Source organism: Cnephaeus nilssonii (genome assembly GCF_951640355.1).
Source record: "Cnephaeus nilssonii genome assembly, chromosome: 11".
NCBI classification, from domain to species: domain Eukaryota; kingdom Metazoa; phylum Chordata; class Mammalia; order Chiroptera; family Vespertilionidae; genus Cnephaeus; species Cnephaeus nilssonii.
Genome location: NC_137082.1, coordinates 68,988,604 through 69,010,278, shown reverse-complemented (window position 1 = coordinate 69,010,278; position 21,675 = coordinate 68,988,604). Strand labels below are relative to the sequence as shown.

Sequence of the window (21,675 nt, the reverse complement as noted above, 5' to 3'; positions counted from 1 at the left end):
AACCTTAGTTTCCTCACCTTAACAGTGGGATAATTTTGTCTACCTATAGAACTGTTGTGAAGAATAAACTAAATGGGAAAATGCTTGTAAAGTACTTAGCATAGTACCTGGCACTTACCAGATGACTAAAAAATGTAAGATTTCTTAATATTCTGATGCATCTGATGAGGAAACAGCCCCAGCAGGATGTCTAGTCTACAGGTGAATGTTGGGGTTGTGTTGACCTGAGAGGGAGAGCAGGAGGGGTGCCCATTGTGCTCAGTAACCCAGGTGGTAGTTAGTCCCATAATTGCATGATTATGACCATGGTTATGATCACAGCTCTGATAATAGACAAGAATGGCGTCAAATCCTAGCTCTGCCACTTACCAGGTCAGATAACTGGGACAGTCACTTCATCTGATCCTCAGCTTTTTATTAGTAAAATAGAGGTCATAAATACCTTCCTCCCAGAGCCTTTGTGAAAATTGGTTTTTCTAAATTCTTTAGCACAATGTCTGTTCCTAGCAAAGATAGCTGTTGGGTCCATGTGGGGCCGTGGGTGGACTGAGCTCACCTGGAGGAGATCAGGAGGACCTTCGGAACATTGAGCAGTGAATTCCAACACCTTCTGGCCAGGCTATATAGTTCTTGGATCCGAGGGTTTGAATTCTTGAGTAGCCTCAAGAGTGACAAGTTTTTTAACACCTGCCAGAGTTGAGAAACCAGAAAAACAGATGTTTCACTCCCCATCCAGACTTTGGCTCAACTCAGCCTGGCGACTCGTTCTGGTCACTTAACTATGACAACCAGAGCAGTACTGCATGGGTGCCCAGGCCCTTCTCTGCTGGGACCAAAATGGGCCTCTTACCATTCTAAGTCGGTTCCGCTCAGTTAATTTGCTGATAGGCTGCTGTATCTTGTCATGTGGTTTCTCATCTTGCATCTGAGAGAGAGAGAGGGAACGCTAACACGGAAAAACCACCATCCCTAAATGCCTCCATTATACCTCTCCATTGGCTCAGCATGATTTGACTAACCCCAGACTCAGAGTTTTGTCACCTCTGTTTGGGGGCAGAACTAGGGAGACCATTCTAACTCCTGACCTCAATTCACCCCTCAGCACTCCCTTTCCCTCCACCTGCCCTGGTGTGGTTGGACTCTTTGTAAGGACCCTTCTAGATCCAGTCCCTAGTCCAACCTTGAAAACCACACTATTCTGGGGCCTCTTCTTTGCTGATGGACTCATGCTGGGGCTGTGATGCCTCAAAGACGACAGATGGAGCAGGACTGGTACCAGGTACTGCCTGAGCCCTGCCCCTCTCAGTTCAGCCAGTACCCAGGCTGGGCATTAGGATGGTCGTGCTGCATCTCCCAGGGAGGGGAGCTGTGACATCACTGAAATGTGTGACAACAGGGCTGGGTCTCCAGGGAGTGTGTGTGGCAGGGGTGAGGGTGAGGAAGAAACTCTCACCTGCAGAGAAACCTGGTAGGTGACAGGCAGAGGTGTATATTGTTACCACCTTCCTGTGAGGTAAGAGAATTATCCCCTCTTTAAATGAAAAAGCCAAGGTTCAAAGAGGTTAAATAATTTACTCAATGTCATACAGTTGGATAAAGGTGGAGCTGGAAACCTAAGGTCTGACAGTCTACCCATGAAATCCGGGGTTCCCAACTATGCTCATCTATTCATTCATGTCACATGTGTTAATTGTACCCTGGCTACATGTCAGGTGTTTTAAGTACTGGAATAAAGAAAATTCCTACCCTTAAGGAACTGATATTTCAGTAGAGGGCAAACAAAACAGCGTGTGTACCTGTAAATGTTCAATCATTGGCTCTCTAAAACAAAGTGTGTGTGTGTGTGTGTGTGTGTGTGTGTGTGTGTGTGTGTGTGTGAGATAAATTTTACTGATAGACATCTACAATAATGAAATTTGACAATACTTTTTATTGTAAATTCCATATAGTCAGTTGATTCTTACAGTACACTTTTCTTGACTTACGCTTAACTCTTCTATCCATAATCAACCTATGGTTGTAATGGATGAACAAGTGTAGTTCCAACACGAATGTTGATATTTTCATTTACACTAGGAGTATGAAAAGTGAAAAAATGAAAGAACAATGATGTTGGAATTCTACCCAATCATTAATGACATGATCTACTTATTTGCTGTACTGGATTATAGTTTTCAAATACTGGAAGTATATTTTCTCATTTTGGGGTGTGTGTGTCTATTTCTATGTAACAGCTATAGACAGGACACATGTTTATATTGAATCTGCATTATCAACATTTCCATTACTTTCTTAAGGCTAGACCAGGAGTCGGGAAATTTCTTCTATAAAGGCCATATAGTTGCAACTGCTTAGCTCTGCTATTGTAATGTGAAAGCAGCCATAGATAATATGTAAATGAGTGGGCATAGCTGTGTTGCAATAAAACTTTACTTACAAAAGTAGTTGATGAGCTGGATTTGACCCATGCAAACTTCTGGTCTAGACATCAACAAAACAATCAAACCTGATTTATTATGTTACCTATGCCTGTGGTGTAAATACGCCTTCCACCACTGATTTTAAGCTACCAATGTGATGTCACTGAAAGAAGACTTGAACAGAAATGGAGAGTGCCATTATATATTACACTAGAGGCCCAGTGCATGATTGAATCATGCACGTGTAGGGTCCCCTACACGCTTTCGCTTTTGATCACGAGGGAGCTGGGTGTCTGTCCGCTGGTGCACCAGGCCTTTCAGAAGCCTCCAGCGCGGCGGAGGCTTCTGAAAGGCCTGGTGCCTGAGCGGACAGGCACCCAGCTCCCCCGCTATTGATGGTCCGCAGTGGGATGTGAGCTCGCTGCCCCAGAGGCCCCTTCTGTGCCGCAGCACAGCCATGGCGCAGACGCTGAGCTCGAGCCGCTGGCAACGCGAGCTCAGCGTCCCGCCGGCCCAATCAGCCACCCCCACCCCGAGTCCCGCCCCCCCATGCCTCCTGGCCAATCGCGGGCATAGCGAAGGTACGGTCAATTTGCATATTTGTCTGTTATTAGGTAGGATATTTCTACAGATGTAAAGACTCTCAAGAACATAGATAATAGTAAAAGGCAGTAAAAAACTACAAAGTGATGAGTTTAAGCATTTTCACCTTTGCTTTTAATATCATTAACTCTTTGCACTCGCTTGCTTTTTTCTCGATTCCTTTATTCTAATGCTAACCATGTCGAGTCACACTCGACATCCGAGTGCAAAAGGTTAATTAAGCTTGTATGATTTAATTTTTAATAATGGCTATGTTTAACAACCAGCCAGCAGAGTTCCTGAAAATGTAATAGGCTTTTGTGACCCCTAATGAGTCAGTTCCAGCACACCACTATTCTGTCAGATGGAAATAAGTGTGTGGAGAAAATTAAACAGGGTAGAGGGATAGGAGAGCAAAGGTAGAAGGTTTGCTGTATTAAAAGGGTGGAATGAGAAAGATTCACCAACAAGATGAGATTTGTGAAGAGACCTGAGGGAGGTAAGGGAAGCAGAAAGTGGCAGTGGCAGGAGATGAGGGCAGAGGGGGAGCTGTGGTGAAGGGTTGGGACAGATCATAGGAGACTTTAATTTAAACTCCACTGCTTTGAATAATCTGCCTGGCTGGCTGCATCAGAATAGTCAGCTTCTCAGGTACCACCCATGGAGTTGGCCAAGTATGGGAATCACTTCACAGCTTCTAGGGCATAGGGAGTGCTTAGCTCCACCTCTTAGGAACAATGAACCAAGCCTAGATTGCAGACAGCTTCTTACATGTGAATGTCCTTCATCATTAGGGTGAAGGATGGGAGGGAGAGCAGTGTGTGAGTGGCTAAACATGCTGTGGTCCAGGGAAGAAACCCAGGAGGTGACTTGGAAGGGAAGACACAGAGGACAGCCTCTCTTCTCCCTCCTGTCTACCCAGTACTCCTTGGCCCCTTTGCCTGCTCAGGCAACCCACTCCTTGCCAGTACAACTTCAGCTCGAATCAACTGGATTCTACTGGACTCTGGTGGGCTTCACTAGAATCATCTACACCTGCCATTCAGCCACCAGGTGTTAAGGGCTGGGGACCCACTGTGCATTAGGCACCAAGGACAGCAACATTAGAGGCAGAGCATGCCTCTTCTGCCCTCAAGAAGCTCACAGGCCCAGGGTAGAGGTACCTCTAGAATATGGGATCCTCAAGGGCGGGGCTCTTTTTCTGTTCTATTCATTGATAAACCCCCAATGTTTGGCAGATAATAGGTATCAATGAGTATTATTTGGAAAAGTGAAAGAAATAGTATTATCTCTGATAAAGGTAATCCCGTGGTTTGTTGGAACACAGAGGACCAGCCTGAGGTGGTCAGGGAAGTCTCTGTAGAGATGGTGCTAAGGAATGAAGGAGGAGGAGAAGTTGGCCAGGCAGAGGGGTGTGAGGTGGGTAGGGCATTCTCAAAAGAGGGAATTTTAAAAGTACAGGTGTGGTAAGGGATTATGAACAGTTATATGTTGTCAGAGTAGAAAGCAAGGGCCAAGAGTGGCAGTGGCTGAAACTGGAGAAGTGTACTTGACCACCGGCTGCTGGGAGTTTGTCCTGAGGGTCCAGAGGGCCTTGGACGGGGCTTGGGTCACTGAGTCAAGATGGTTGGATTCGGCACTGAGAGCCTGGTCCAGATGCCTCTGCCATTCTGTTCTAGTCCATACTTTTTACCCCTCACATGCTTCTCTCTCTTCAGCTGTGCCTGCTTAGGGAGTTCATCTCCATGGGGTCAGGGAGTTCTCTACCACCAGACTTTGTACCCCAGAAATGGCTCCCAAAGCCATTTTGCATATTCCATCGTTTGGTCCTTCCATTGACATGGGAAAAACCATTTGTGCAGAGAGAGACTTATCCAGTGACACACAGCTGGTAAGCCCGTAAACTAACTCCAAGGCTCTTGAGTGGAAAAGCACCACTGTTTTTCCACCCCTTAGTTGTGGTTAAGTCGTGTTAAGTACATTCACATTGTTGTGCAACCATCTCCACCATCCATCTCCAGAACTCTCTTCATCTTCAAAACTGACAATACCCAGTAAACAACTCTCCATTTTTCCCTTCCCCAGCCACTTCAACCACCCTTCTACTTTCTATCTCTATGAATTTGACTGTTTTATGTACCTATGTAAATGTAATTGTACAATATTTGTCCTTTTGTGACTGGCTTGTTTCACTTAGCATAATGTCCTCAAGGTTCATCTATGTTATAGCATGGGCTAGAATTCCCTTTTTTAAAAATCAATTTGAGAGAGAGAGAAACATCAATCAGTTGCCTTCTGTTTTGTGCAGAGAGAGGAGAGGGGAGGGGAGAGAAGGGGAGGAGAAACATGGAGAGGAGAAACATGGATGTGAGAGAAACATCAATTGGTTGCCTTCGGTACCAGTCCTGACGGGATCAAACCCACAACTCAGACATGTGCCCTGACCTGGAATCATACCTGCAACCTCTTGGTGCATGGGATGAAGCTCCAACCAACTGAGCCACTGTGGCCGGGCACACCTATAATTTCCTTAGAGGTCTTTTACCTGACTGAATAGTACCCTGAAGCATTGCCTTAAATCTTTCGGCAATGTAAACAAAAGGTTTTATAGTCACATTCTCAGTTTCATTTTGGACCATGTTTTCTTGTTTGTTTTTTGCATTGTCCTGGATTTGAGCTTTGGAAGAAAACTATTTCTTAATTTTACCATCATTTGCCATTTGGAGAGGTTGAGAATTTTCTGCCATGAAGTCCTGGCTCCTTTGTACTTAACAGTCCTTTCTTTTATTTAGTTCAGGGTTTCTCAACCTCAGCATTGTTGACATTTGGGGCAGGATAATTCTTTGATGTGGGAAGAGCGTTTGTCTTGTGCATTGTAGAATATTTAAGTATCAGTGGCCTCCACTAAATAGAAGCCAGTAGCAACCTCCAGTTTTGACCAGCAAAAATGTCTTCAGACATCGCCCAATGTCCCCCAGGAGGCAACATTGCTCTCATTTGAGAACTGTTGTCATTTCTCTGTCCCCAGTTGCATTTACTTTTAAGCAGCAAGAAGAGATCTGGTGGCATCTTCAGCACCTTACTTGGAAATACCCTTAGCTAGATCACTCAACTCATTAGGTACATTTTCTGCTTTCCACTTTACTGCAACAGGGCTGCTACACTTTATGCCACAACATAAGAATTCTTTCCCAGTTTCCAATAGTTTTTATTTCACTTTCCTCTATGCCCTGACTGCAACCATGTCAAAGGACTGAGGCCTCTAGTAACAGCTTTTTCAAGGCACTTTAGGTTTTTATTACACTCTTCTCAAAGTCTATTGCCCAGTTCTAATGCCACTCCCATACTTTAGAGCAGTGGTCGCCAACCTTTCGGACCTCACGGATGGACCACTAGTGGTCCAGGGACCACCAGTTGGCGACTGCTGCTTTAGAGTGCTCTGACAGCAGCCCTCTACCCCAGGGCCCAAATCTCTATGTTATCTATTGCTACATAGCAAATTATCCCCAAGGTTAGCAGTTTAGAACAAGAAATATTTATGACCTCAAAGGTTTGGAGCATCAGGACCCCTGGGAATGCTCTAGCTCAGTGGTTGGCAAACCGCGGCTCAAGAGCCACATGCGGCTCTTTGGCCCCTTGAGTGTGGCTCTTCCACAAAATACCACATGTGGGTTCGCACGTACAGTGCGATTGAAACTTCGTGGCCCATGTGCAGAAGTCGGTTGAGTCTATTTTGAAGAAGTGGCGTTAGAACACTCAAGGGGCCAAAGAGCCGCATGTGGCTCGCGAGCCTTGGTTTGCCGACCACTGCTCTAGCTGAATGCTCAACCTCAGTTTCTCACGAGGTTGCAGACAGATGTTGGCCAGGGCTGCATCATCTCAAGGCTCTATGTGGCCGATGAACCTGTTCCCATGCTCCCTCATGTGGTTGCTGGCAGGCCTCTGTTCTCCTCTGGCTGCTGGCTGGAATCTTCAGTTCCTTGCCAAGTTGGCCTCTTTGTGGGGCTGTTGACAACGTAGTAGCTTGCTTCCCTGAGAGTGAGTGATCCAAGCATAGACAGCACACCCAAGATGGAAGCAGTGGTCTTTTTTTTTTTAAATTTAATCTTAATTTTGGAAGAGATATAGACCATCATTTCTGCCATGTCTTATTGGTCACATAGAGTAACCTTGATACAGTATAGGAGAGAACTGTACAAAGGTCTGAATGAATAGAAGGGAAGGAACATTGGGAGCTCTTTAGGTGGCTGGCTGCTGCATTTCAATTTTATTCAAGATATTATTCTAATTTCCTTTCAACTTCATCTTTGACTCAGGGAATATTTTGAAGTGTTATGTTTCATTACTAAGTGTTGTGCTGTTTTCTAGATAACTTTGTTATTATTTATATTTTAATTTTTTGTATAGTCATAAAACATGTTTTGTATGATTTAAATTCTTTTAAATTTATTAAGCTTTGTTGTTGTTGTTTTGGCCCAGAATATGATGTATCTTGAATGTTTTGTGTGCAGTTGAAAAGAATGTTTATTTTTCTGTTGTTGGGTAAAGTGTTATAAAATGCCAATCAGAACAAATTATATGATAGTGTTCAGGTTTTCTATAGCATTCATTTTTTAACTGTATTATAGATTTTTCTTTTTTATTTTACATCTATTGGTTTTTAATTAATGTATTTTTGAAGCTCTGTTTTTAGATGTATACACATTTATGACTGTCAAGTCTTCTTAGTGAATTAAACCTTTTATCATTATGTAATGTCCCTCTTCATCCCCAGTAATTGTCCTTCTTTTGAAGTCTACTTTTTATGACACTCCAGTTTGCTTTGATTAGTGTTTGTATGGTATATCTTATTTCATCTATTTACTTTTAACTCATATATTTCTTTATAGTTAAATTGAGTTTCTTGTAAACAGTATATTATTGCCTCTTGCTTTTATTCCCCCAATCTAGTAATCAGTCTTTTAATTGGTTGTCGCTACATTTGGATTAAAATCTTCCATCTTACTATTTGTTTTATATTTTTTAATCTGTGCTTTCCTTTTACTTTTTCCTATTTTTCTTCCTTACTTTGGATTGATTATGTTTTGTCATGGAAAAAAGCCTTAACCTCATGGGTACCAAAAGCAGACAATGAGAGACTTACTGTATCCAGGCAAGACACTTTATTACTCATAGCACATCAAACAACATGAACATTAGCATAGTTTTGTGTTGGTTCCCTCAACTCTAAGTCCAACAATGACACAGTGGTCCTAGATGCACAGTTCACATATAGTGTGACTGAGAAACCCAGATCCAGCACTTTTATAGCAAGCAGTAAACAAGCCTGCCTTTGTGTTAGAAAGACTGATCTCACCTCTCAAATTGCCACCTGTATTAACAATCCTGAGCAAGGGTCCAGGTGAAAGAGAAGTCTTGACATATTCAACCAGTCATATTGAACACAAAGAGGCCCAGGTAGGATGCATTCCAATATTTTTACGATTCCATTTTATCTCTACTATTGGCTTGTTGATTATACCCCTTAAAGGTTTTTTTTTAAGTGGTTGCCCTTGCATTTACACTATATATCTTTAATTCATGAAGTCAATCTTCAAATAATATTATACCACTTCTTATAAACGGTAGCATAAGGATTCTTTAACAGTATATTTCTAATTCCTCATCCCATCATTTTTTACTATTGTTATTGTCATACATTTTCCTTTTTATATCTCTGAACCCACAGTGAATTGATACTCTTTTGCTTTACACAGTCTATTACTTTTAAGGTGATTAAAAACAGAAAAATGCTTTATATTTACCGTTATTCCATTCATTTCCAGAGATCTTCATTTCAATATGTAGATCCAGGTTTCTCTTTGGTATCATATTCTTTCTGCCTCCAGAACTTCGTTTACTGTTACTTATAGTGCTGACCTGCTGGTAGTGAATTTTATTTTTGTTCATCTGAAAAAAGTGTTTGTGTACCCAAGATTGAAACATATTTTTGCTGGATATAGAATTCTGGGTTGACAGTTTTTTCTTTCAGTATTTTAAAGATATCATTCTATTGTCTTATGGTCCTATAACTTCTAATCATATAACTTCTTTGATGAGAAGTGTGCTTTAATTCTTACCTTTGGTCCTCTGTAGGTAGTGTGTCTTTTTCCTCTAGATGCCTTCATGATTTTATCTTTGGTTTTCAACAATTTGAATATGTAGATAGGTCATAGTGTGTGTGTGTGTGTGTGTGTGTGTGTGTGTGTGTGTGTGTGTGTGTATTTTTATCTGTATCTCTTCTGGGATTCAAGTTACACGTTTATTAGCTCTTGGATGTTCTGTTCTGTTTTTCTGTTTTGTTTTGCGTTACTCTTTTTTCTCTATTTCAGTTGGGTGGTCTCTGTTGACCTATCTTCAAGTTCACTGATTCTTTATCATGTGTGTTAAGTTTACTGATGCCCTTGCCAAAGACATTCTTCATCTTCGTTACATGTTTTTAAATTTTCTAGAATTTTCCATATGACTCTTGTTTTATAGTCTCCATCTCTCTGCTAAAATTCCCCTTCTGTTTATGTATGTTGTCCACATTTTCCAACAGAGTCTTTCACATATTGTTATAATTGTTTTAAATTCTCTGTCAGATAACTCCAGAGAGTTATCTGGGTCTTTAGTCTGGTTCTGTTGATTACTTTGTCTCTTGACAATAGGGCTTTTTGTTTTTTGTTTGTTTTGTAAAGTTGCTTTTTGTATATGTGTTGTAATTTTTATTGATTTCTGGACATAATGTATAGAACAGTAGAGACTGAGGACAAATTGTTTATACCTATAAATTGTCATCTCTTTTTAAGCCATTAGTGTTGAGGACTGAGTCAGTTTTGTCAAGAGTTGAACCATGTTTGGGTTTTATTGTTTCCATGATTACTTTTAGCATGTGCGGACTCCCCCTCTCACCCTAGCCACACTGGGCCTTTAGTAATTCAACAAAAACCGTAGCTGAACTCTCCTTACCTGCTTGTGTGGAGACCTTGTCTTCCTCCTGCCTCATAAGTATGCCAGTGCCTGCATCCCATTTCTTCATGGAGGCTCCTGTCCTTCTTTGGAATTCAGGTTAATTGGTTGCTCTGCAACCTCAGCTCTCTGATGGATTCAATAGAAGTTATAATTTTATAGATTACCTAACAATTAAAAAAAAACTATTAGTGTGGTAATGATGTTCTTCCCAGCTTTCTGCATCCTAAATGGAAGCCAGGAATCTAAGCCATCTGCTTTTTCACTGCTCCTTTCAGCTTCCTTTGCCACCCACTCCTAGGCCCACTGCCTGGGTCTTCCCCTTGGCTGACACTTTTCCAGCATAGCCACCTGAATTATTTCTAGCGTGGATGTTTTCTTCCCCCTCAACCCTTTCATCTGGCAAATACCTGGCAAAAAGAAGGGACAGAAGTTCCTGATCTGTCACTATCTTGGGGACAGCTCAAAATAATCCATGGAGTCCTGTTCCTAGGGATGAGCCTGAAAAGGGGGGAGATGACTTGGTGAGCTGAGTTTTCATCCACTGTACTCCTGACTTGGCCTTATTCCTCTGTGCTAGGAAATGGGAGCAAGTATCTACTCCATCCATTAATGAGGAGTAAGAATCAACTGACCAAAACATTCCCTGGAAGATGAAAACTGCAACAGGGTTAAAGAGGGACAGGCTGGGAGTAGTGCTTATAAGCACAGTCTCTGGAGGCAGCCTACCTGGGTTCAAATTCCAGCTCCATCACTTACTAGCTGTATGGCCTCGGACAAGCCCCTTCACTTCTCTGCATCCTAATTTCTGTGTCTGTAAAATGGAAATAATAATAATACCTCGAAAGATTGTTAAGAGGATTAAAAGAGTTAATATATACAAAGTACTTATAATAGTGATGGGTGCATAACAAGCTCTGTAGCAGTATTAACTATTAAGGCATACTTCTCTAATTCCAGAAATTTGTGGAAGAAAGCAGTTTCTTCCCTCTCTTAGAACCCATTGCAATCAAAACAGCTAGTTTATTGAGCACCTCCAAAGTACCCAAGTCCTGTACTAAGTATTTTATATAAATTATCTCATGAGGTAGAGATAAATTATTCTTATCTATTAGGCAAGGAAATCCAGGATCAGAGAAGTTAACTGTTTACACAGCTGGCTTGACACAGAGCCAGGTTTACAACCCGAGGGTCTGACTACCATGCCTGTGCTCTTAACTACTGCACTTGTTTCTTCCCACTAGTTTGTTTCCTTGCTTGCAAAATAGTGGGAAGGCTGCTTGCTGTGTTTCTCTCACAGACTTGTTTTGAGATTCTAATAACAATAGAAGAATCAGTGCTTTAAGTATTTGTACAGAGTGCTGGTCCCCTGACATGGAAACATGAATGTCTCATGAATTTTCACTTCCATTCTTTTTCCCCTCATCTCTGCTTGTTGAACTGATTTATTCAAAACTCAGCTCGGATATCAGGCCCAGATAATATCCTGACAACAGAGGGACTTAAGCAGAGGGTAGCATGTCAGACTTGCCTGTTGAAATGATGATTGACTGCTGTGTGGGGGATGGAGTGTAACAGGGTCAGAGGAAGTAAAGAAAAACCAGCCAGAAAGCTGGTGTAGGAGCCAAGGGAGAGATGTTGGTGGAAACCGAGAGGAATGGTGGATGGGAAAGGTATTTGGGAAAGAGAATCGACAGGAAATGAACATGTATTTTAATGAGGGCAGCGAAGGACAGAGGCGACAAGGACGAGTCCTAGTTCTTGGCTTGCTCAAGGATGTTCGTTGAATGATCAAGTGACCCCGCCGCTGAAGCATCTCCAACAGACACCTGCCCGCCCCGCTCCCCCGGGGAGGAGGGGGCTTCTGGAGCTAGGAGCACCAGAGGATGGGTGGAAGGGAGGAGGAAGGGAATGGGCACAGTCTCTCTGTCCGGGAACTGCACTGGTCTGGAACAGGAGGCGCTGCGAGGGAGCCAGCTCTTCCCCTCTCGGCCCGCAGCTTGCACCTCTCCCCTCCACCCCCGCCAGCCCGGGCGTGCAGCGCCCCTCTTAGCACCCTGCAAGCGTTGGCTCGCCGCCGGCGTCTGGGGGTGCGGTGCGGAGGCCCACCCCTCTAGTCCTGACCCGCCCCGTCCCGGCGCCCACCCCGCCCAGTGCGCTGGAAGGCTGGGCGTTGGTTCTGCCCAGTCCCGGACCCTGGAACCGGGCTGCCTGGTGAGTCCTAGGGTCAGGGGGTCCTCCGCCCCACTGCACCTGCCTGGGTGCACTGGGTCGATGCCCTTCTCCTCCGGCCCGTCCTCAGCCTCCCTTTCCCCGCTTGTGCCCTCTTGAGATGTGCGCGCATCAACGTGCGAGTTCGGCCGAGGGTGCCGGGTGCGGGTTCGCGCTGGTTGCTTCGGGGCTTCGGGAGTCCGAAAGCAGCAAGTGTGCGTGAGCCGGGAGTCCCGGGGTCCGCGCGTGCTCCCGCGCGTGTTCCCGCGGCGGGTCTGCGCTGGCAGCGGGGCGCGGCTAGTGGAGCGGAGCGTGCGGAGCCCAGGGCGCGGGCGGCGGCAGACGGAGCGCGGAGGAGGCAGGCTGGGCGCGTGGAGGAAGGATGCGGTTCGGGAACTTTTCGCCCGACCTGGAAGTACGAGCTTTCGCGCCCGGAGGGGCTCCCCGCGACCGCCGGGCGAGAGGCGAGAGCGTGTGCCCGCCGCCCCTCCCCCACTTCCGCCTCCCGCCTCTTCCTCGTTCCCGGCTCCCAGGGCCCGTGCGTCCCGGGGGAGACCGGCGGCGCAGCCCCACCCCGGCCGGCGCGGCTCGCTCCCACGCCCCCGCGGCCGTCTCGCCCGAGCGGACAGACTGAGTCAGCCGGGGCGCTGGCGCGGCAGGTAGGGGCTGCGCGGCGGCGGGCGCAGGTGCTGCGGGAGGGCCGGTGTGTGTGGTGGGAGGACGTGAGCCCGGGCGGCCCGGCCCTGGGAGGGGGGCCTCCGTCACCTCCCCTCCCTTCCCCGGCAGACCAGGCACGTCCCTTTTTAGGGAATTCTTTTGCTCTCTCTGACTACAGTGCGGGTGGGGCCAGGAGGGCGCTCTCCTTTTCGCTGGTCTCCAGCCGGGCCCCTGGCAGCCTCCCGCCCCCAAATCTCTTCACCCCTCTCCCAGAACCTTTAGTGGGGTAAACAACTCCCTTCTCTCCAGCACTGGGCTCTGCGGGGGGCCCTCAGGGCGGGCAGCTCCTTCAGTCTCTTGAGATTGATGGGGTTGGGGGAGGGAGAAAAGAGGGGGCGCTCGGAGCCCCTGGTCCCTGTCTCTTCCTACCCTCTTACTTGCCCTCCCCCAACCGCTGCTAAAGCTGTCAGCCTCAGGGGCCCGGGTATTTTTAGCGTTGTGACCTGGGCCGCAGATCTAAGCCTTTCCCAGGAATCAGCGTCAGCGCCTTCCTCATCCGCGGCTAGCCCAGCCCGCGGCCACAAGGTCTCCCCACACTTCCTGGGCCCTGCCTGGTCCACTGGGTTCGGGTCCCTCTCGGCCATCCCGGCGCTTGTTGAGCTGACCAGGGTCTTGAATATGCTTGAATACCGATGAGGCGGGGAAGGTTGTCTGCGGAGGGGGGTGATCTGGTCCTCTGGTTAGATACTACTCCCTTGCCTCTGGCGATGGGCTCTGAGCCGAATGCCTGGAAGGAGATGGAGCGAATGCGAGTGAATGTATAGGGCCTGGGCTGGCCCAGAGCTCTGGTGTTCCGGAGAGCTCTCAGCACTGGGGCTTGGTCTGAATTGGACCCAGGACCTGCCCTTCCAATTGCTGCTCACTGACTAGTGGGAAGATAACTGTGAGATGTGTCGGTGGAGACAGCAGTGCAAATAGGAGCTGTGGGAGTGTAGAGACTAGCTGTACATTTTACAGAGCACCCTCACAAGCAGCGTCTCATGTTTGAGGCTGGGAGGATGATTATACCATTTTCCAAGCGGGGACTGAGGCTAGAAAGATGATGTCCTTAGGCAAAGAGCCAAGTCTGGAAGTCAGGTCTTTGACTTCAGAGCAGGGTAGGGAGGGAATGGAGGTGCAAGTGATGGGGTATGTGAGTGTAGGGCGAGAGAGAGGAGGGGAAGGCGTGCTTTAACTTTTGTCTGGGTTTTGAAGAATGGGCAGGAACCACACCACTAGAGAAAGAGGACCTTCCACCCTGAGATCTCTGTCCTCTCCTCTTCCCTGGGCTCGGAGGACCGGCAGGTGGAGGCAGGAGTGGATAAAATGCCTCCCCTATTGGAGGATGGCATGATCCTGAGACTTGGCCAGTGGCCCTGTCCATCTCCTGAACACAGAGGAGCCTCTCTGGCCGTGCCTGGAACTGGCATCCCCTTTGTGGAGCTAGGTCAGCCCCGCCTTTGTTTGGGGCTTGAAGTTTGTGGTAATGGACTTTGCTTTAGGGAAAGGGAAGGAGGAAGCCACATCCCGCGGTGTCCAGGCTGGAACCAGAGGCCCCTCTGTTGGGATGCTGGCTGCAGTGGGAGTCCCCAAACTCAAGCCCCCACTGCATTATCACTCAATTTCATAGCTTCGTCTTCTACCTCCAGGAGCTGACATGGACCCAAATCCTCGGGCATCCCTGGAGCGCCAGCAGCTCCGTTTGCGGGAGCGGCAGAAATTCTTTGAGGACATTTTACAGCCAGAGACAGAGTTTGTCTTCCCTCTGTCCCATCTACATCTCGAGGCACAGAGACGTAAGTCCTGGGGAGAAGGAATAGGGAACAAGTCTTATAGATCCAGAATCCTGGGGGCCCCTCCCCTCTTATTTTCTTGTTCCTCTGAACAGAATTCTGTCTCTGGACCTGACAGATATCTCTGACCATCCTCTTGGCTCCAGCCTGGGTCCTCCTGACTTGTCCCCTTCTTGATCTGCAGCCCCCATAGGTAGTATTTCCTCCATGGAAGTGAATGTGGACACACTGGAGCAAGTGGAACTTATTGACCTTGGGGACCAGGACGGAGCAGACGTGTTCTTGCCTTGTGAAGATCCTCCATCAACCCCCCAGACATCAGGTATGCTACTGTGCTGAGACTTGGGCACCAGTTAGCCAGAGCCGGATGTTGGGGCTCTGAAGCGTGGGGACAAGACTGGGGAAGTATACCCATAGGGGCTGGAAGGGGCGTTTCCACCAGTGAAACAGCTGTCTGTTCTGATTTTAGGGAAGTTGACCGGAAGGGCAACTGTGTTACAGATCCCCAATCTAAAACTCTAGGAATGCCCAACCCCCACTTAGCCTTGTTAATTTTACATTTGTAAAATTAATATAATTAAAATTATGTAAAAATAGGATTTTTTAGAGAACTTAAGCAGTTTTAGGTCATCCTAATACAGTATTTATTGAGCACTTTATTAAGTTTCTAATACTGTGTTAAAATGCTTTACATATATTATCTCAATCCTCACAAATGTCCTATTAGGGCAGGTAGTATTATCTCCATTTTATAAAGAAGGATATTAGACTCAGAGAAGTTGTCACATAGTCAGAAAGTAGAAAAGCTGGGTCCAGACCATGGCTTTCTGACTCCAAAGCCCATATACTTAACTTATTAATTGCTAGCCTATTATGTGCCAGACATTTTATAAGCATTATTATAGTTCATCCTCAAAACTCGTCTGGAATGGAGGAATCCCTTTTTTTTACAGAGAAGGAGCAGAGTCCTTGAGAGGAAAAGTGACTTTCCCAAAGCCACTAAGCAAATAAGTGACATAGGTAGAACTTGAAATCTTGAATTGATTGACTTGACTCTAGGGCCCAGATGTGATCCCAGAAGTAGGAGGAGGTGGGAGTCAGGAGACCTGGCTCTTCACTGGACTGGCTAAGTGACTTTGGACAAGTCCCTGTCCCGGCTTCAGTCTCTCCTGACCAGGTCATCCCTGAGAGTCCTCGAAGCCCTGTTTGTGGCCCTGACCAGCTCTTGTCTCTGGGCAGGGGTGGACGACCATCCAGAGGAGCTGCGCCTGCCGATGCACACGCCAGACAGGACCACATCCCGCACTTCCTCCTCGTCTTCTGACTCCTCCACCAACCTGCACAGCCCCAATCCCAGTGTCAGTGGAGCAGACACACCCTTGGCACAGTCTGACGAGGAGGATGGGGATGAGGGAGGGGCAGAGCCTGGAGCCTCCAGCTAGCAGTGGGGCCCGACCTATGGACTGACTGAGCTGGCTATTCTCCACCTGAGACCCTAGGCCCAGCCAGAGCTCTTCCGGGAAGACCTGACTCTACTTGTAGGAGGCACCAGAGGGAGGAAAGAAAGGTGGGATGGTGTCTCTCCTTGGGAGTTAACTCTCTGTTGTTTTACTGCTAACCTTTTCCTGCTGCAACGTTCCCACTAGTGCTTGGCTTACTCCTGAGGTAGAGCTTGCAAACAACGAGATGGAGATGAGGTAGGACAAGATGCCATTGCTTTCCTTAGCACTCCTTCTCCCCCAAACTACCCTGGCAGTCTTCTAACAGAGTCTCCTACACCAGTGTCTCTAAATGGACATGAACTCTTTAGCACTCAAGTGAGGTGGTACTCCAGCCATCCTGCTTCCTTATGTCCTTTTTTTGGAATAGGGCATGGTATAAATAATAAACAAATGATAATATACCAACCATTCCACTTCATTTTTCACATTGCAAAGATGTCAAACCCACTGTATTTGTTTAGCTCTGTAACCAACACCATATCCCCCTCACTCATTTGTTTCATTTATTCTAGAAATATTTATTGCACACCTGTGCTGGGCATTTGGAATACAATTTTGAATAGGACAGGCGGTATCCCTGCCTCCATGGGGTTTCCTGTTTCTGGAGGAGGAGATAAAGTAAATACCAGAGTTCACAGTGCAATAAATAACATGACAAGGAAGTACTCGGGTATCAGAAAACAGGCATCTTAACCTGGCTTGTATGGTTGTTGAAGAGCTGATTTTGAAGCCAATATCCAAAGGGTGAGTAGGAGTTAGATAGTTGGGGGCTGTATTCCAGGCAGCAAGAGCAGCTTGGGAAGACTTTAAATGGAGGGAAATAGCTGTGAGAAACTGAAAAAATTCATCTTGGCTGAACTGTTGAACTTGAGGAGGAGGTGAAGGGAGAGGTAAGATGACAATGATCAAGTCATGAAATGCTTAGAAACCTGTACCCAGTTTCAATTTGACTGCTAGGAAAATATCAGTAGCTTAAGGTACAGATTTATGTCCTCATCTTAAGTCCAAACTACAGGGCTATCTGGCCGCTCCTCAGAGGGCACCAGGGACCTGTTTGGCTCTTTTGCTCAGCCATCCCAGGCATGTGGCTCAAATTCTCATTGATATTTCATGTCTAAGATGACTGTTGAAGCCCCACCATCATATCCTTGAAACTGGCAGAAAGCAAGAGAAGAAACTGGAGAGGGGCAAAGCACACCCAGCAGTCTAGTCCCACATCAAGAAGCATTTTTGGAAGTTCTATTCACTTTCATCTCATTGGCCAGCACTTGCTAACATGAGAAATGCTTTATGTATGGACATTTTATAGACATAGGGACATGGCACTATCTAGAAGAAAGGAAATTCTGACCATTGGAAGGACAATTACCCTTCCAAGTCACTAAATTACCAATGCGTCTGATTGCTTTTCTACCTCTCAAACCTCTCAGAAGCTTGTTGGCTACTGGGAAGGCTGGGATAGTTCTTTAGTAGGGCACACTGCTGTCTTAATAAAATCAGGGTTATATTACTAAGGAACAAGAGGACAGGGATAGGTAACTAGCAGTTTACATGTTAGAGGCCACGTTAATGAATTTGAACTCTATTGGAAGTGATGAAATGTTACAAGTGGTAAAATTTGCTTGTTAAAAGGATAATTCTAGCTGTAGTGTAGAAAATATATTGGAGCAGAACAGGGTCAAGAGAGACATAAAACAACACAATAATCCATGCATGACATAACTGTGGCCCAGAAGATTGTGGTGATGATAAGCTTAACTGGGTATAAACAAATGACACTTATTCAGTAAATATTAGATATCAGTGTGAAACATGTGCAAGACATTGAGCATGGCCTTAGGCGTGTAGTGGCAAAAAGACACAGTCCTGCTGTTACAGAGGTTAGAGTTTCGAGGAGGCCAAATGTAAAATTGCAACTCTGGTGCTAGAAAGGAGTTAATAGCCTATTCAGAGAGGCCACAAGGTGTTTCCCTTGAGGAAGTGGCATTTGAGCTGAGATCTGAAAGATGAGTAGGAGTAAACTAGGGGCAGAATGGCTAGAGGGGCTCCTTACGGAGTACTGATTGGAGAGGACCAAAGTGGGTGTCCGGAAACTAGAAGATGATTGCAGTCAACTAGATAAGAGGTAATGGACTAGGGTGAGGGTGGTGGGGGATAGAAAAGCAGAAGGAATGAAGAGAGATTTAGGAGGCAAATTCCAGAAGACCTGATAGGTGGGTGTGAGAGAGGAAGGAGCCCAGGGTGCCACTGTTGTTTCTGTCTTGTACAACAGGGTGCTTCACCCAGATGGCGAGTTTAGGAAAGAACCAGGTGTGGGAAGAAGGTCATAAATTTGGTTTTGGACATGAGTTTGAGGTACTTTTGAGACATCAAAGGGGTCATGTTAAGTAGAGAGTTGGACCCATGAGTGTAGGATTTGGATGAGAGCATTGGGCTGGAAAGATAAATACAGGAGTTACCAATGCATAGGTGGTAAGTGAACCCATGGATGCCAATGAGTTTGCCCAGAAAGAGAGTGGGAATGAAAGAAGGCGTTATAGGATCCAGGCTTAAAGAACATGAAGTCTTTTCTCACATTAGAAAAAGCAAATCATGCCACCCTTTCTTCATACATCAAACACTAACCATGGATCAGTGACCTTTAGCCTAAATCCCAAAGCTCTTTGTGTCACCTAGGCTGAGTGACAGGGCTTCAGTCTTCCCATAGTTCCATCCTGCTTTCACCCCTGCAAGAGACCATTGTAAGCGACAGTTCTGAAGTCTTTTCCTAGCGCTAGGGAGAAACTTGTGGGAGTTTTGTGTTTCTTTTGTCTAAAAGCCTCCGTGTCCAAATTGAGATCGTCCACTAAGTTGGGTTAGGGCCCAGTATCATGTTCAATTGTATAGTTCTTTTTGGTTGCTTTTAACTATGCTGTACACATGGTCTCTGTCTGTCCTCTTGTGCCTTCTCTCTTCCTTTGGAGCAGCAAGGCTCAACCTCCTGTCTGACCGTGGCTGCTCATTCTCCTGGGCTGCAGCCCATAAGCTCTGCAGCTTTGCTATGCAGGGGTTCTTAGCTCCTGGGATCACTAAACTTCCCCTCCAAGGTGAGTGATGAGAAGCGAGACTAGCTTGGTTGCTGTCAGTATGTCAACAAACCTCTTAGTACCCCAGGCATGTGATGCTAGGATCTGTGGGGCTTGAACAGGGAGTCTGCCTGGGGAGAGGGGTCTATATACAACCCTCTGGAGAGGTAGAATTGTTTGTGAACCGATGGGGAGCCTTCATTCAGCTGTTATGAATCTCAGCCCTGCCTGGAAAGTCTAGGGTCAGCTGAGACCCCAGGACCACTTCCTGGTTGGACAATGACCTCTTCTTCTGCCAAACCACAGGGGCTTGGCTGGCCTTCCGAGCCAGCATCTCCAGCTGGCTTCAGGCCACACAGTGCCCTTGGAGATGGGAGGATGATTTGGAGCCAATTCCGAAGCAAACAGCCCAGCCTTTAGTCTCTCAGCCGCAGTGTGGCTTCTTCTGTACAAACTAATCATAGACTGGAAAGGAGGAAAGAAGACAAACTCATTCTATAGAGTCCTGTGTGTGGAGCAAATAGGAGAGACCACAGTGCAGGGGAAGATTCCCTGGAAGGCTCACTGTAGCAGTTCCCAGGAGGGCACGGAAGTTGATACTGTGAACAGCACGGCAGGGTGAGGCAACATGGAACTGTGCTATGATGTTGTCTTGTGTGTTCGTTCAACATTACTGAGCACCTACTATATACTAGCTAGCCTCCTTGCTTAGGCAACAGAAATACCAAGGCAACCAAGAGTTCTTCCAGGAGCAGACATGGCCAAGGATGATGGAAATGTAACGTGGGCTATAGCAAAGTGCACAGAGGACTGTGGCACACTAGAGAGGGCGAAGGCAAGACTTCTCTGGAGGTAGCTGGGTCTTGAATGATGGGACAGGCAATTTCAAAAGGATAGAAAGCATAGAAAACAAAATCATAATCATAGTGATGGCAGCCACTTTTTAAAAAAATTTAATTTTGAGATTGATAGTGTAGCCTCTAGTCCTGGCTCCATCCCTCACTGTGACCTTAAAACAATTTTCTCATCTCTGAACTGGATATACTAGATATAGCACCTACCTCAAAGAGTTGTTTGAGTAAATGTTATTAAGCAATTACTACATTCCAGATCCTACATGTCCATACTTTTAATCCTTACAACAACCCTGAAAGTAGATTTATCCATTTTATAGAGGAGGGAAAGTGACACTCAGGTTGCTCATGCTCATATGGATTAAGGCTGGTGGGAGATTGGAATCCATATTAGTCTGACATCTAAACTCATGGCCTTCTAGTCCATGGCTAGTGGGACAGGAATGCTGGATGGGAGTAGAGTGACATCATAATGAGATAATGACACCTTATTGACACATCCTCTCTGGTTGGTTGGGGTATATCTTGGCAGACCTGCCTGACACCAAATTTGGCACTTCATTGAAGTAATGGTTGTGAATCTTACTAAGAGACCATATGCAAAATTCTTCGTGAATGTGTTCCCCATAGGGCAGCTGGAAAACCTAAAGCAGGAATTAACACTGGAACCCCTACAAATCCATAATAAAAAGGCAAACGAGCCAGTAAACAAGAGGGGAGGGTGCAAAAACATTTTAATATACTTGTCACTAAAGGAAATACATGAATGGCCAATAAACACATGAGAAGATGCTCAACATCATTAGGTACCAGGGAAATGCAAATTAAAACCATAATGAAATACCACTACACACATTCCCACATGGCTAAAATGGAAAGAAAAAAAACTAAGAACAAATGTTGACCAGAAACTCATACACTGTTGGTACAAGTATAAAATGATACATTTTGGAGAAAGGTCTGGTAGTTCCTTATAAAATTAAACATAAAGACTTGGAATGATGAACACACAATACAGTGTACAGATGATTTGTGGAATTGTGCACCTGAAACCTGTATAATTTTGTTAACCAGCATCACCCTAATAAATTGAATAAAAAAGAAAATAAACTGTGAAATTAAAAAAATACTAGTTACTATATTTGAAGTTCCAACAAGAGCAAAGATATTTTTCCTACAACTTTCTAGTACAAATTGCCATATTTTCAATAAACACTGTATAATATTTGTGACTTAGAATCAGATTCAAAACCTTATCTTTTGATGCAACAAGCAGTCGAGCTTTCTCTGGTACTCAGGACAAGCAAAGGAAGTTGGTACCGAGCTTCCTGGGCCAGAGAATGCCCGCCCAACATGCTCCTCCTGGAAACATCTTGAAAACAAATTGACTCCCAGATCCTCCCATTTCCCTTGGTTACGGCAGTCAGAGCCTGTTGGCTTAACTCCTGTGTGCTATTGCAGATACACCCCCAAGCAGAAGAAAATAAACCCAGTGATCCTGATTTATTTGAATTTTAATAAAAAGGTTGCAAAGAATTCTGAAATTTTTGCTACAAGATTCA

The 21,675-nt window shown here is 45.7% G+C and overlaps 3 protein-coding genes across 3 annotated transcripts in view; 2 read left to right on the top strand and 1 right to left on the bottom strand.

Moving 5' to 3' along the window:
* TP53TG5 (TP53 target 5) overlaps positions 1-1,812 on the bottom strand; it is a 5,618-nt gene extending 3,806 nt beyond the window's left edge. The window contains exons 1-2 of the mRNA XM_079784682.1: positions 851-1,812; positions 557-687 (exon numbers count right to left, since the gene is read on the bottom strand). Of these exons, the coding sequence (XP_079640808.1) occupies positions 557-687; positions 851-925 (206 nt within the window). The 5' untranslated portion in view covers positions 926-1,812. The remainder of the gene's footprint in view (positions 1-556; positions 688-850) is intronic.
* The window catches only part of SYS1 (SYS1 golgi trafficking protein), a 27,339-nt gene extending 12,654 nt beyond the window's left edge, over positions 1-14,685 (top strand). The window contains exon 4 of the mRNA XM_079785075.1: positions 14,549-14,685. Coding sequence (XP_079641201.1) covers positions 14,549-14,555 — 7 coding nt within the window. The 3' untranslated portion in view covers positions 14,556-14,685. The remainder of the gene's footprint in view (positions 1-14,548) is intronic.
* On the top strand, positions 12,264-21,675 carry DBNDD2 (dysbindin domain containing 2). The gene is given in 6 exon segments (XM_079785073.1): positions 12,264-12,779; positions 12,781-12,848; positions 12,851-12,862; positions 14,549-14,695; positions 14,877-15,014; positions 15,932-21,675. Coding segments are annotated over 6 exon segments (762 nt in total). The 5' UTR covers positions 12,264-12,585; the 3' UTR covers positions 16,135-21,675.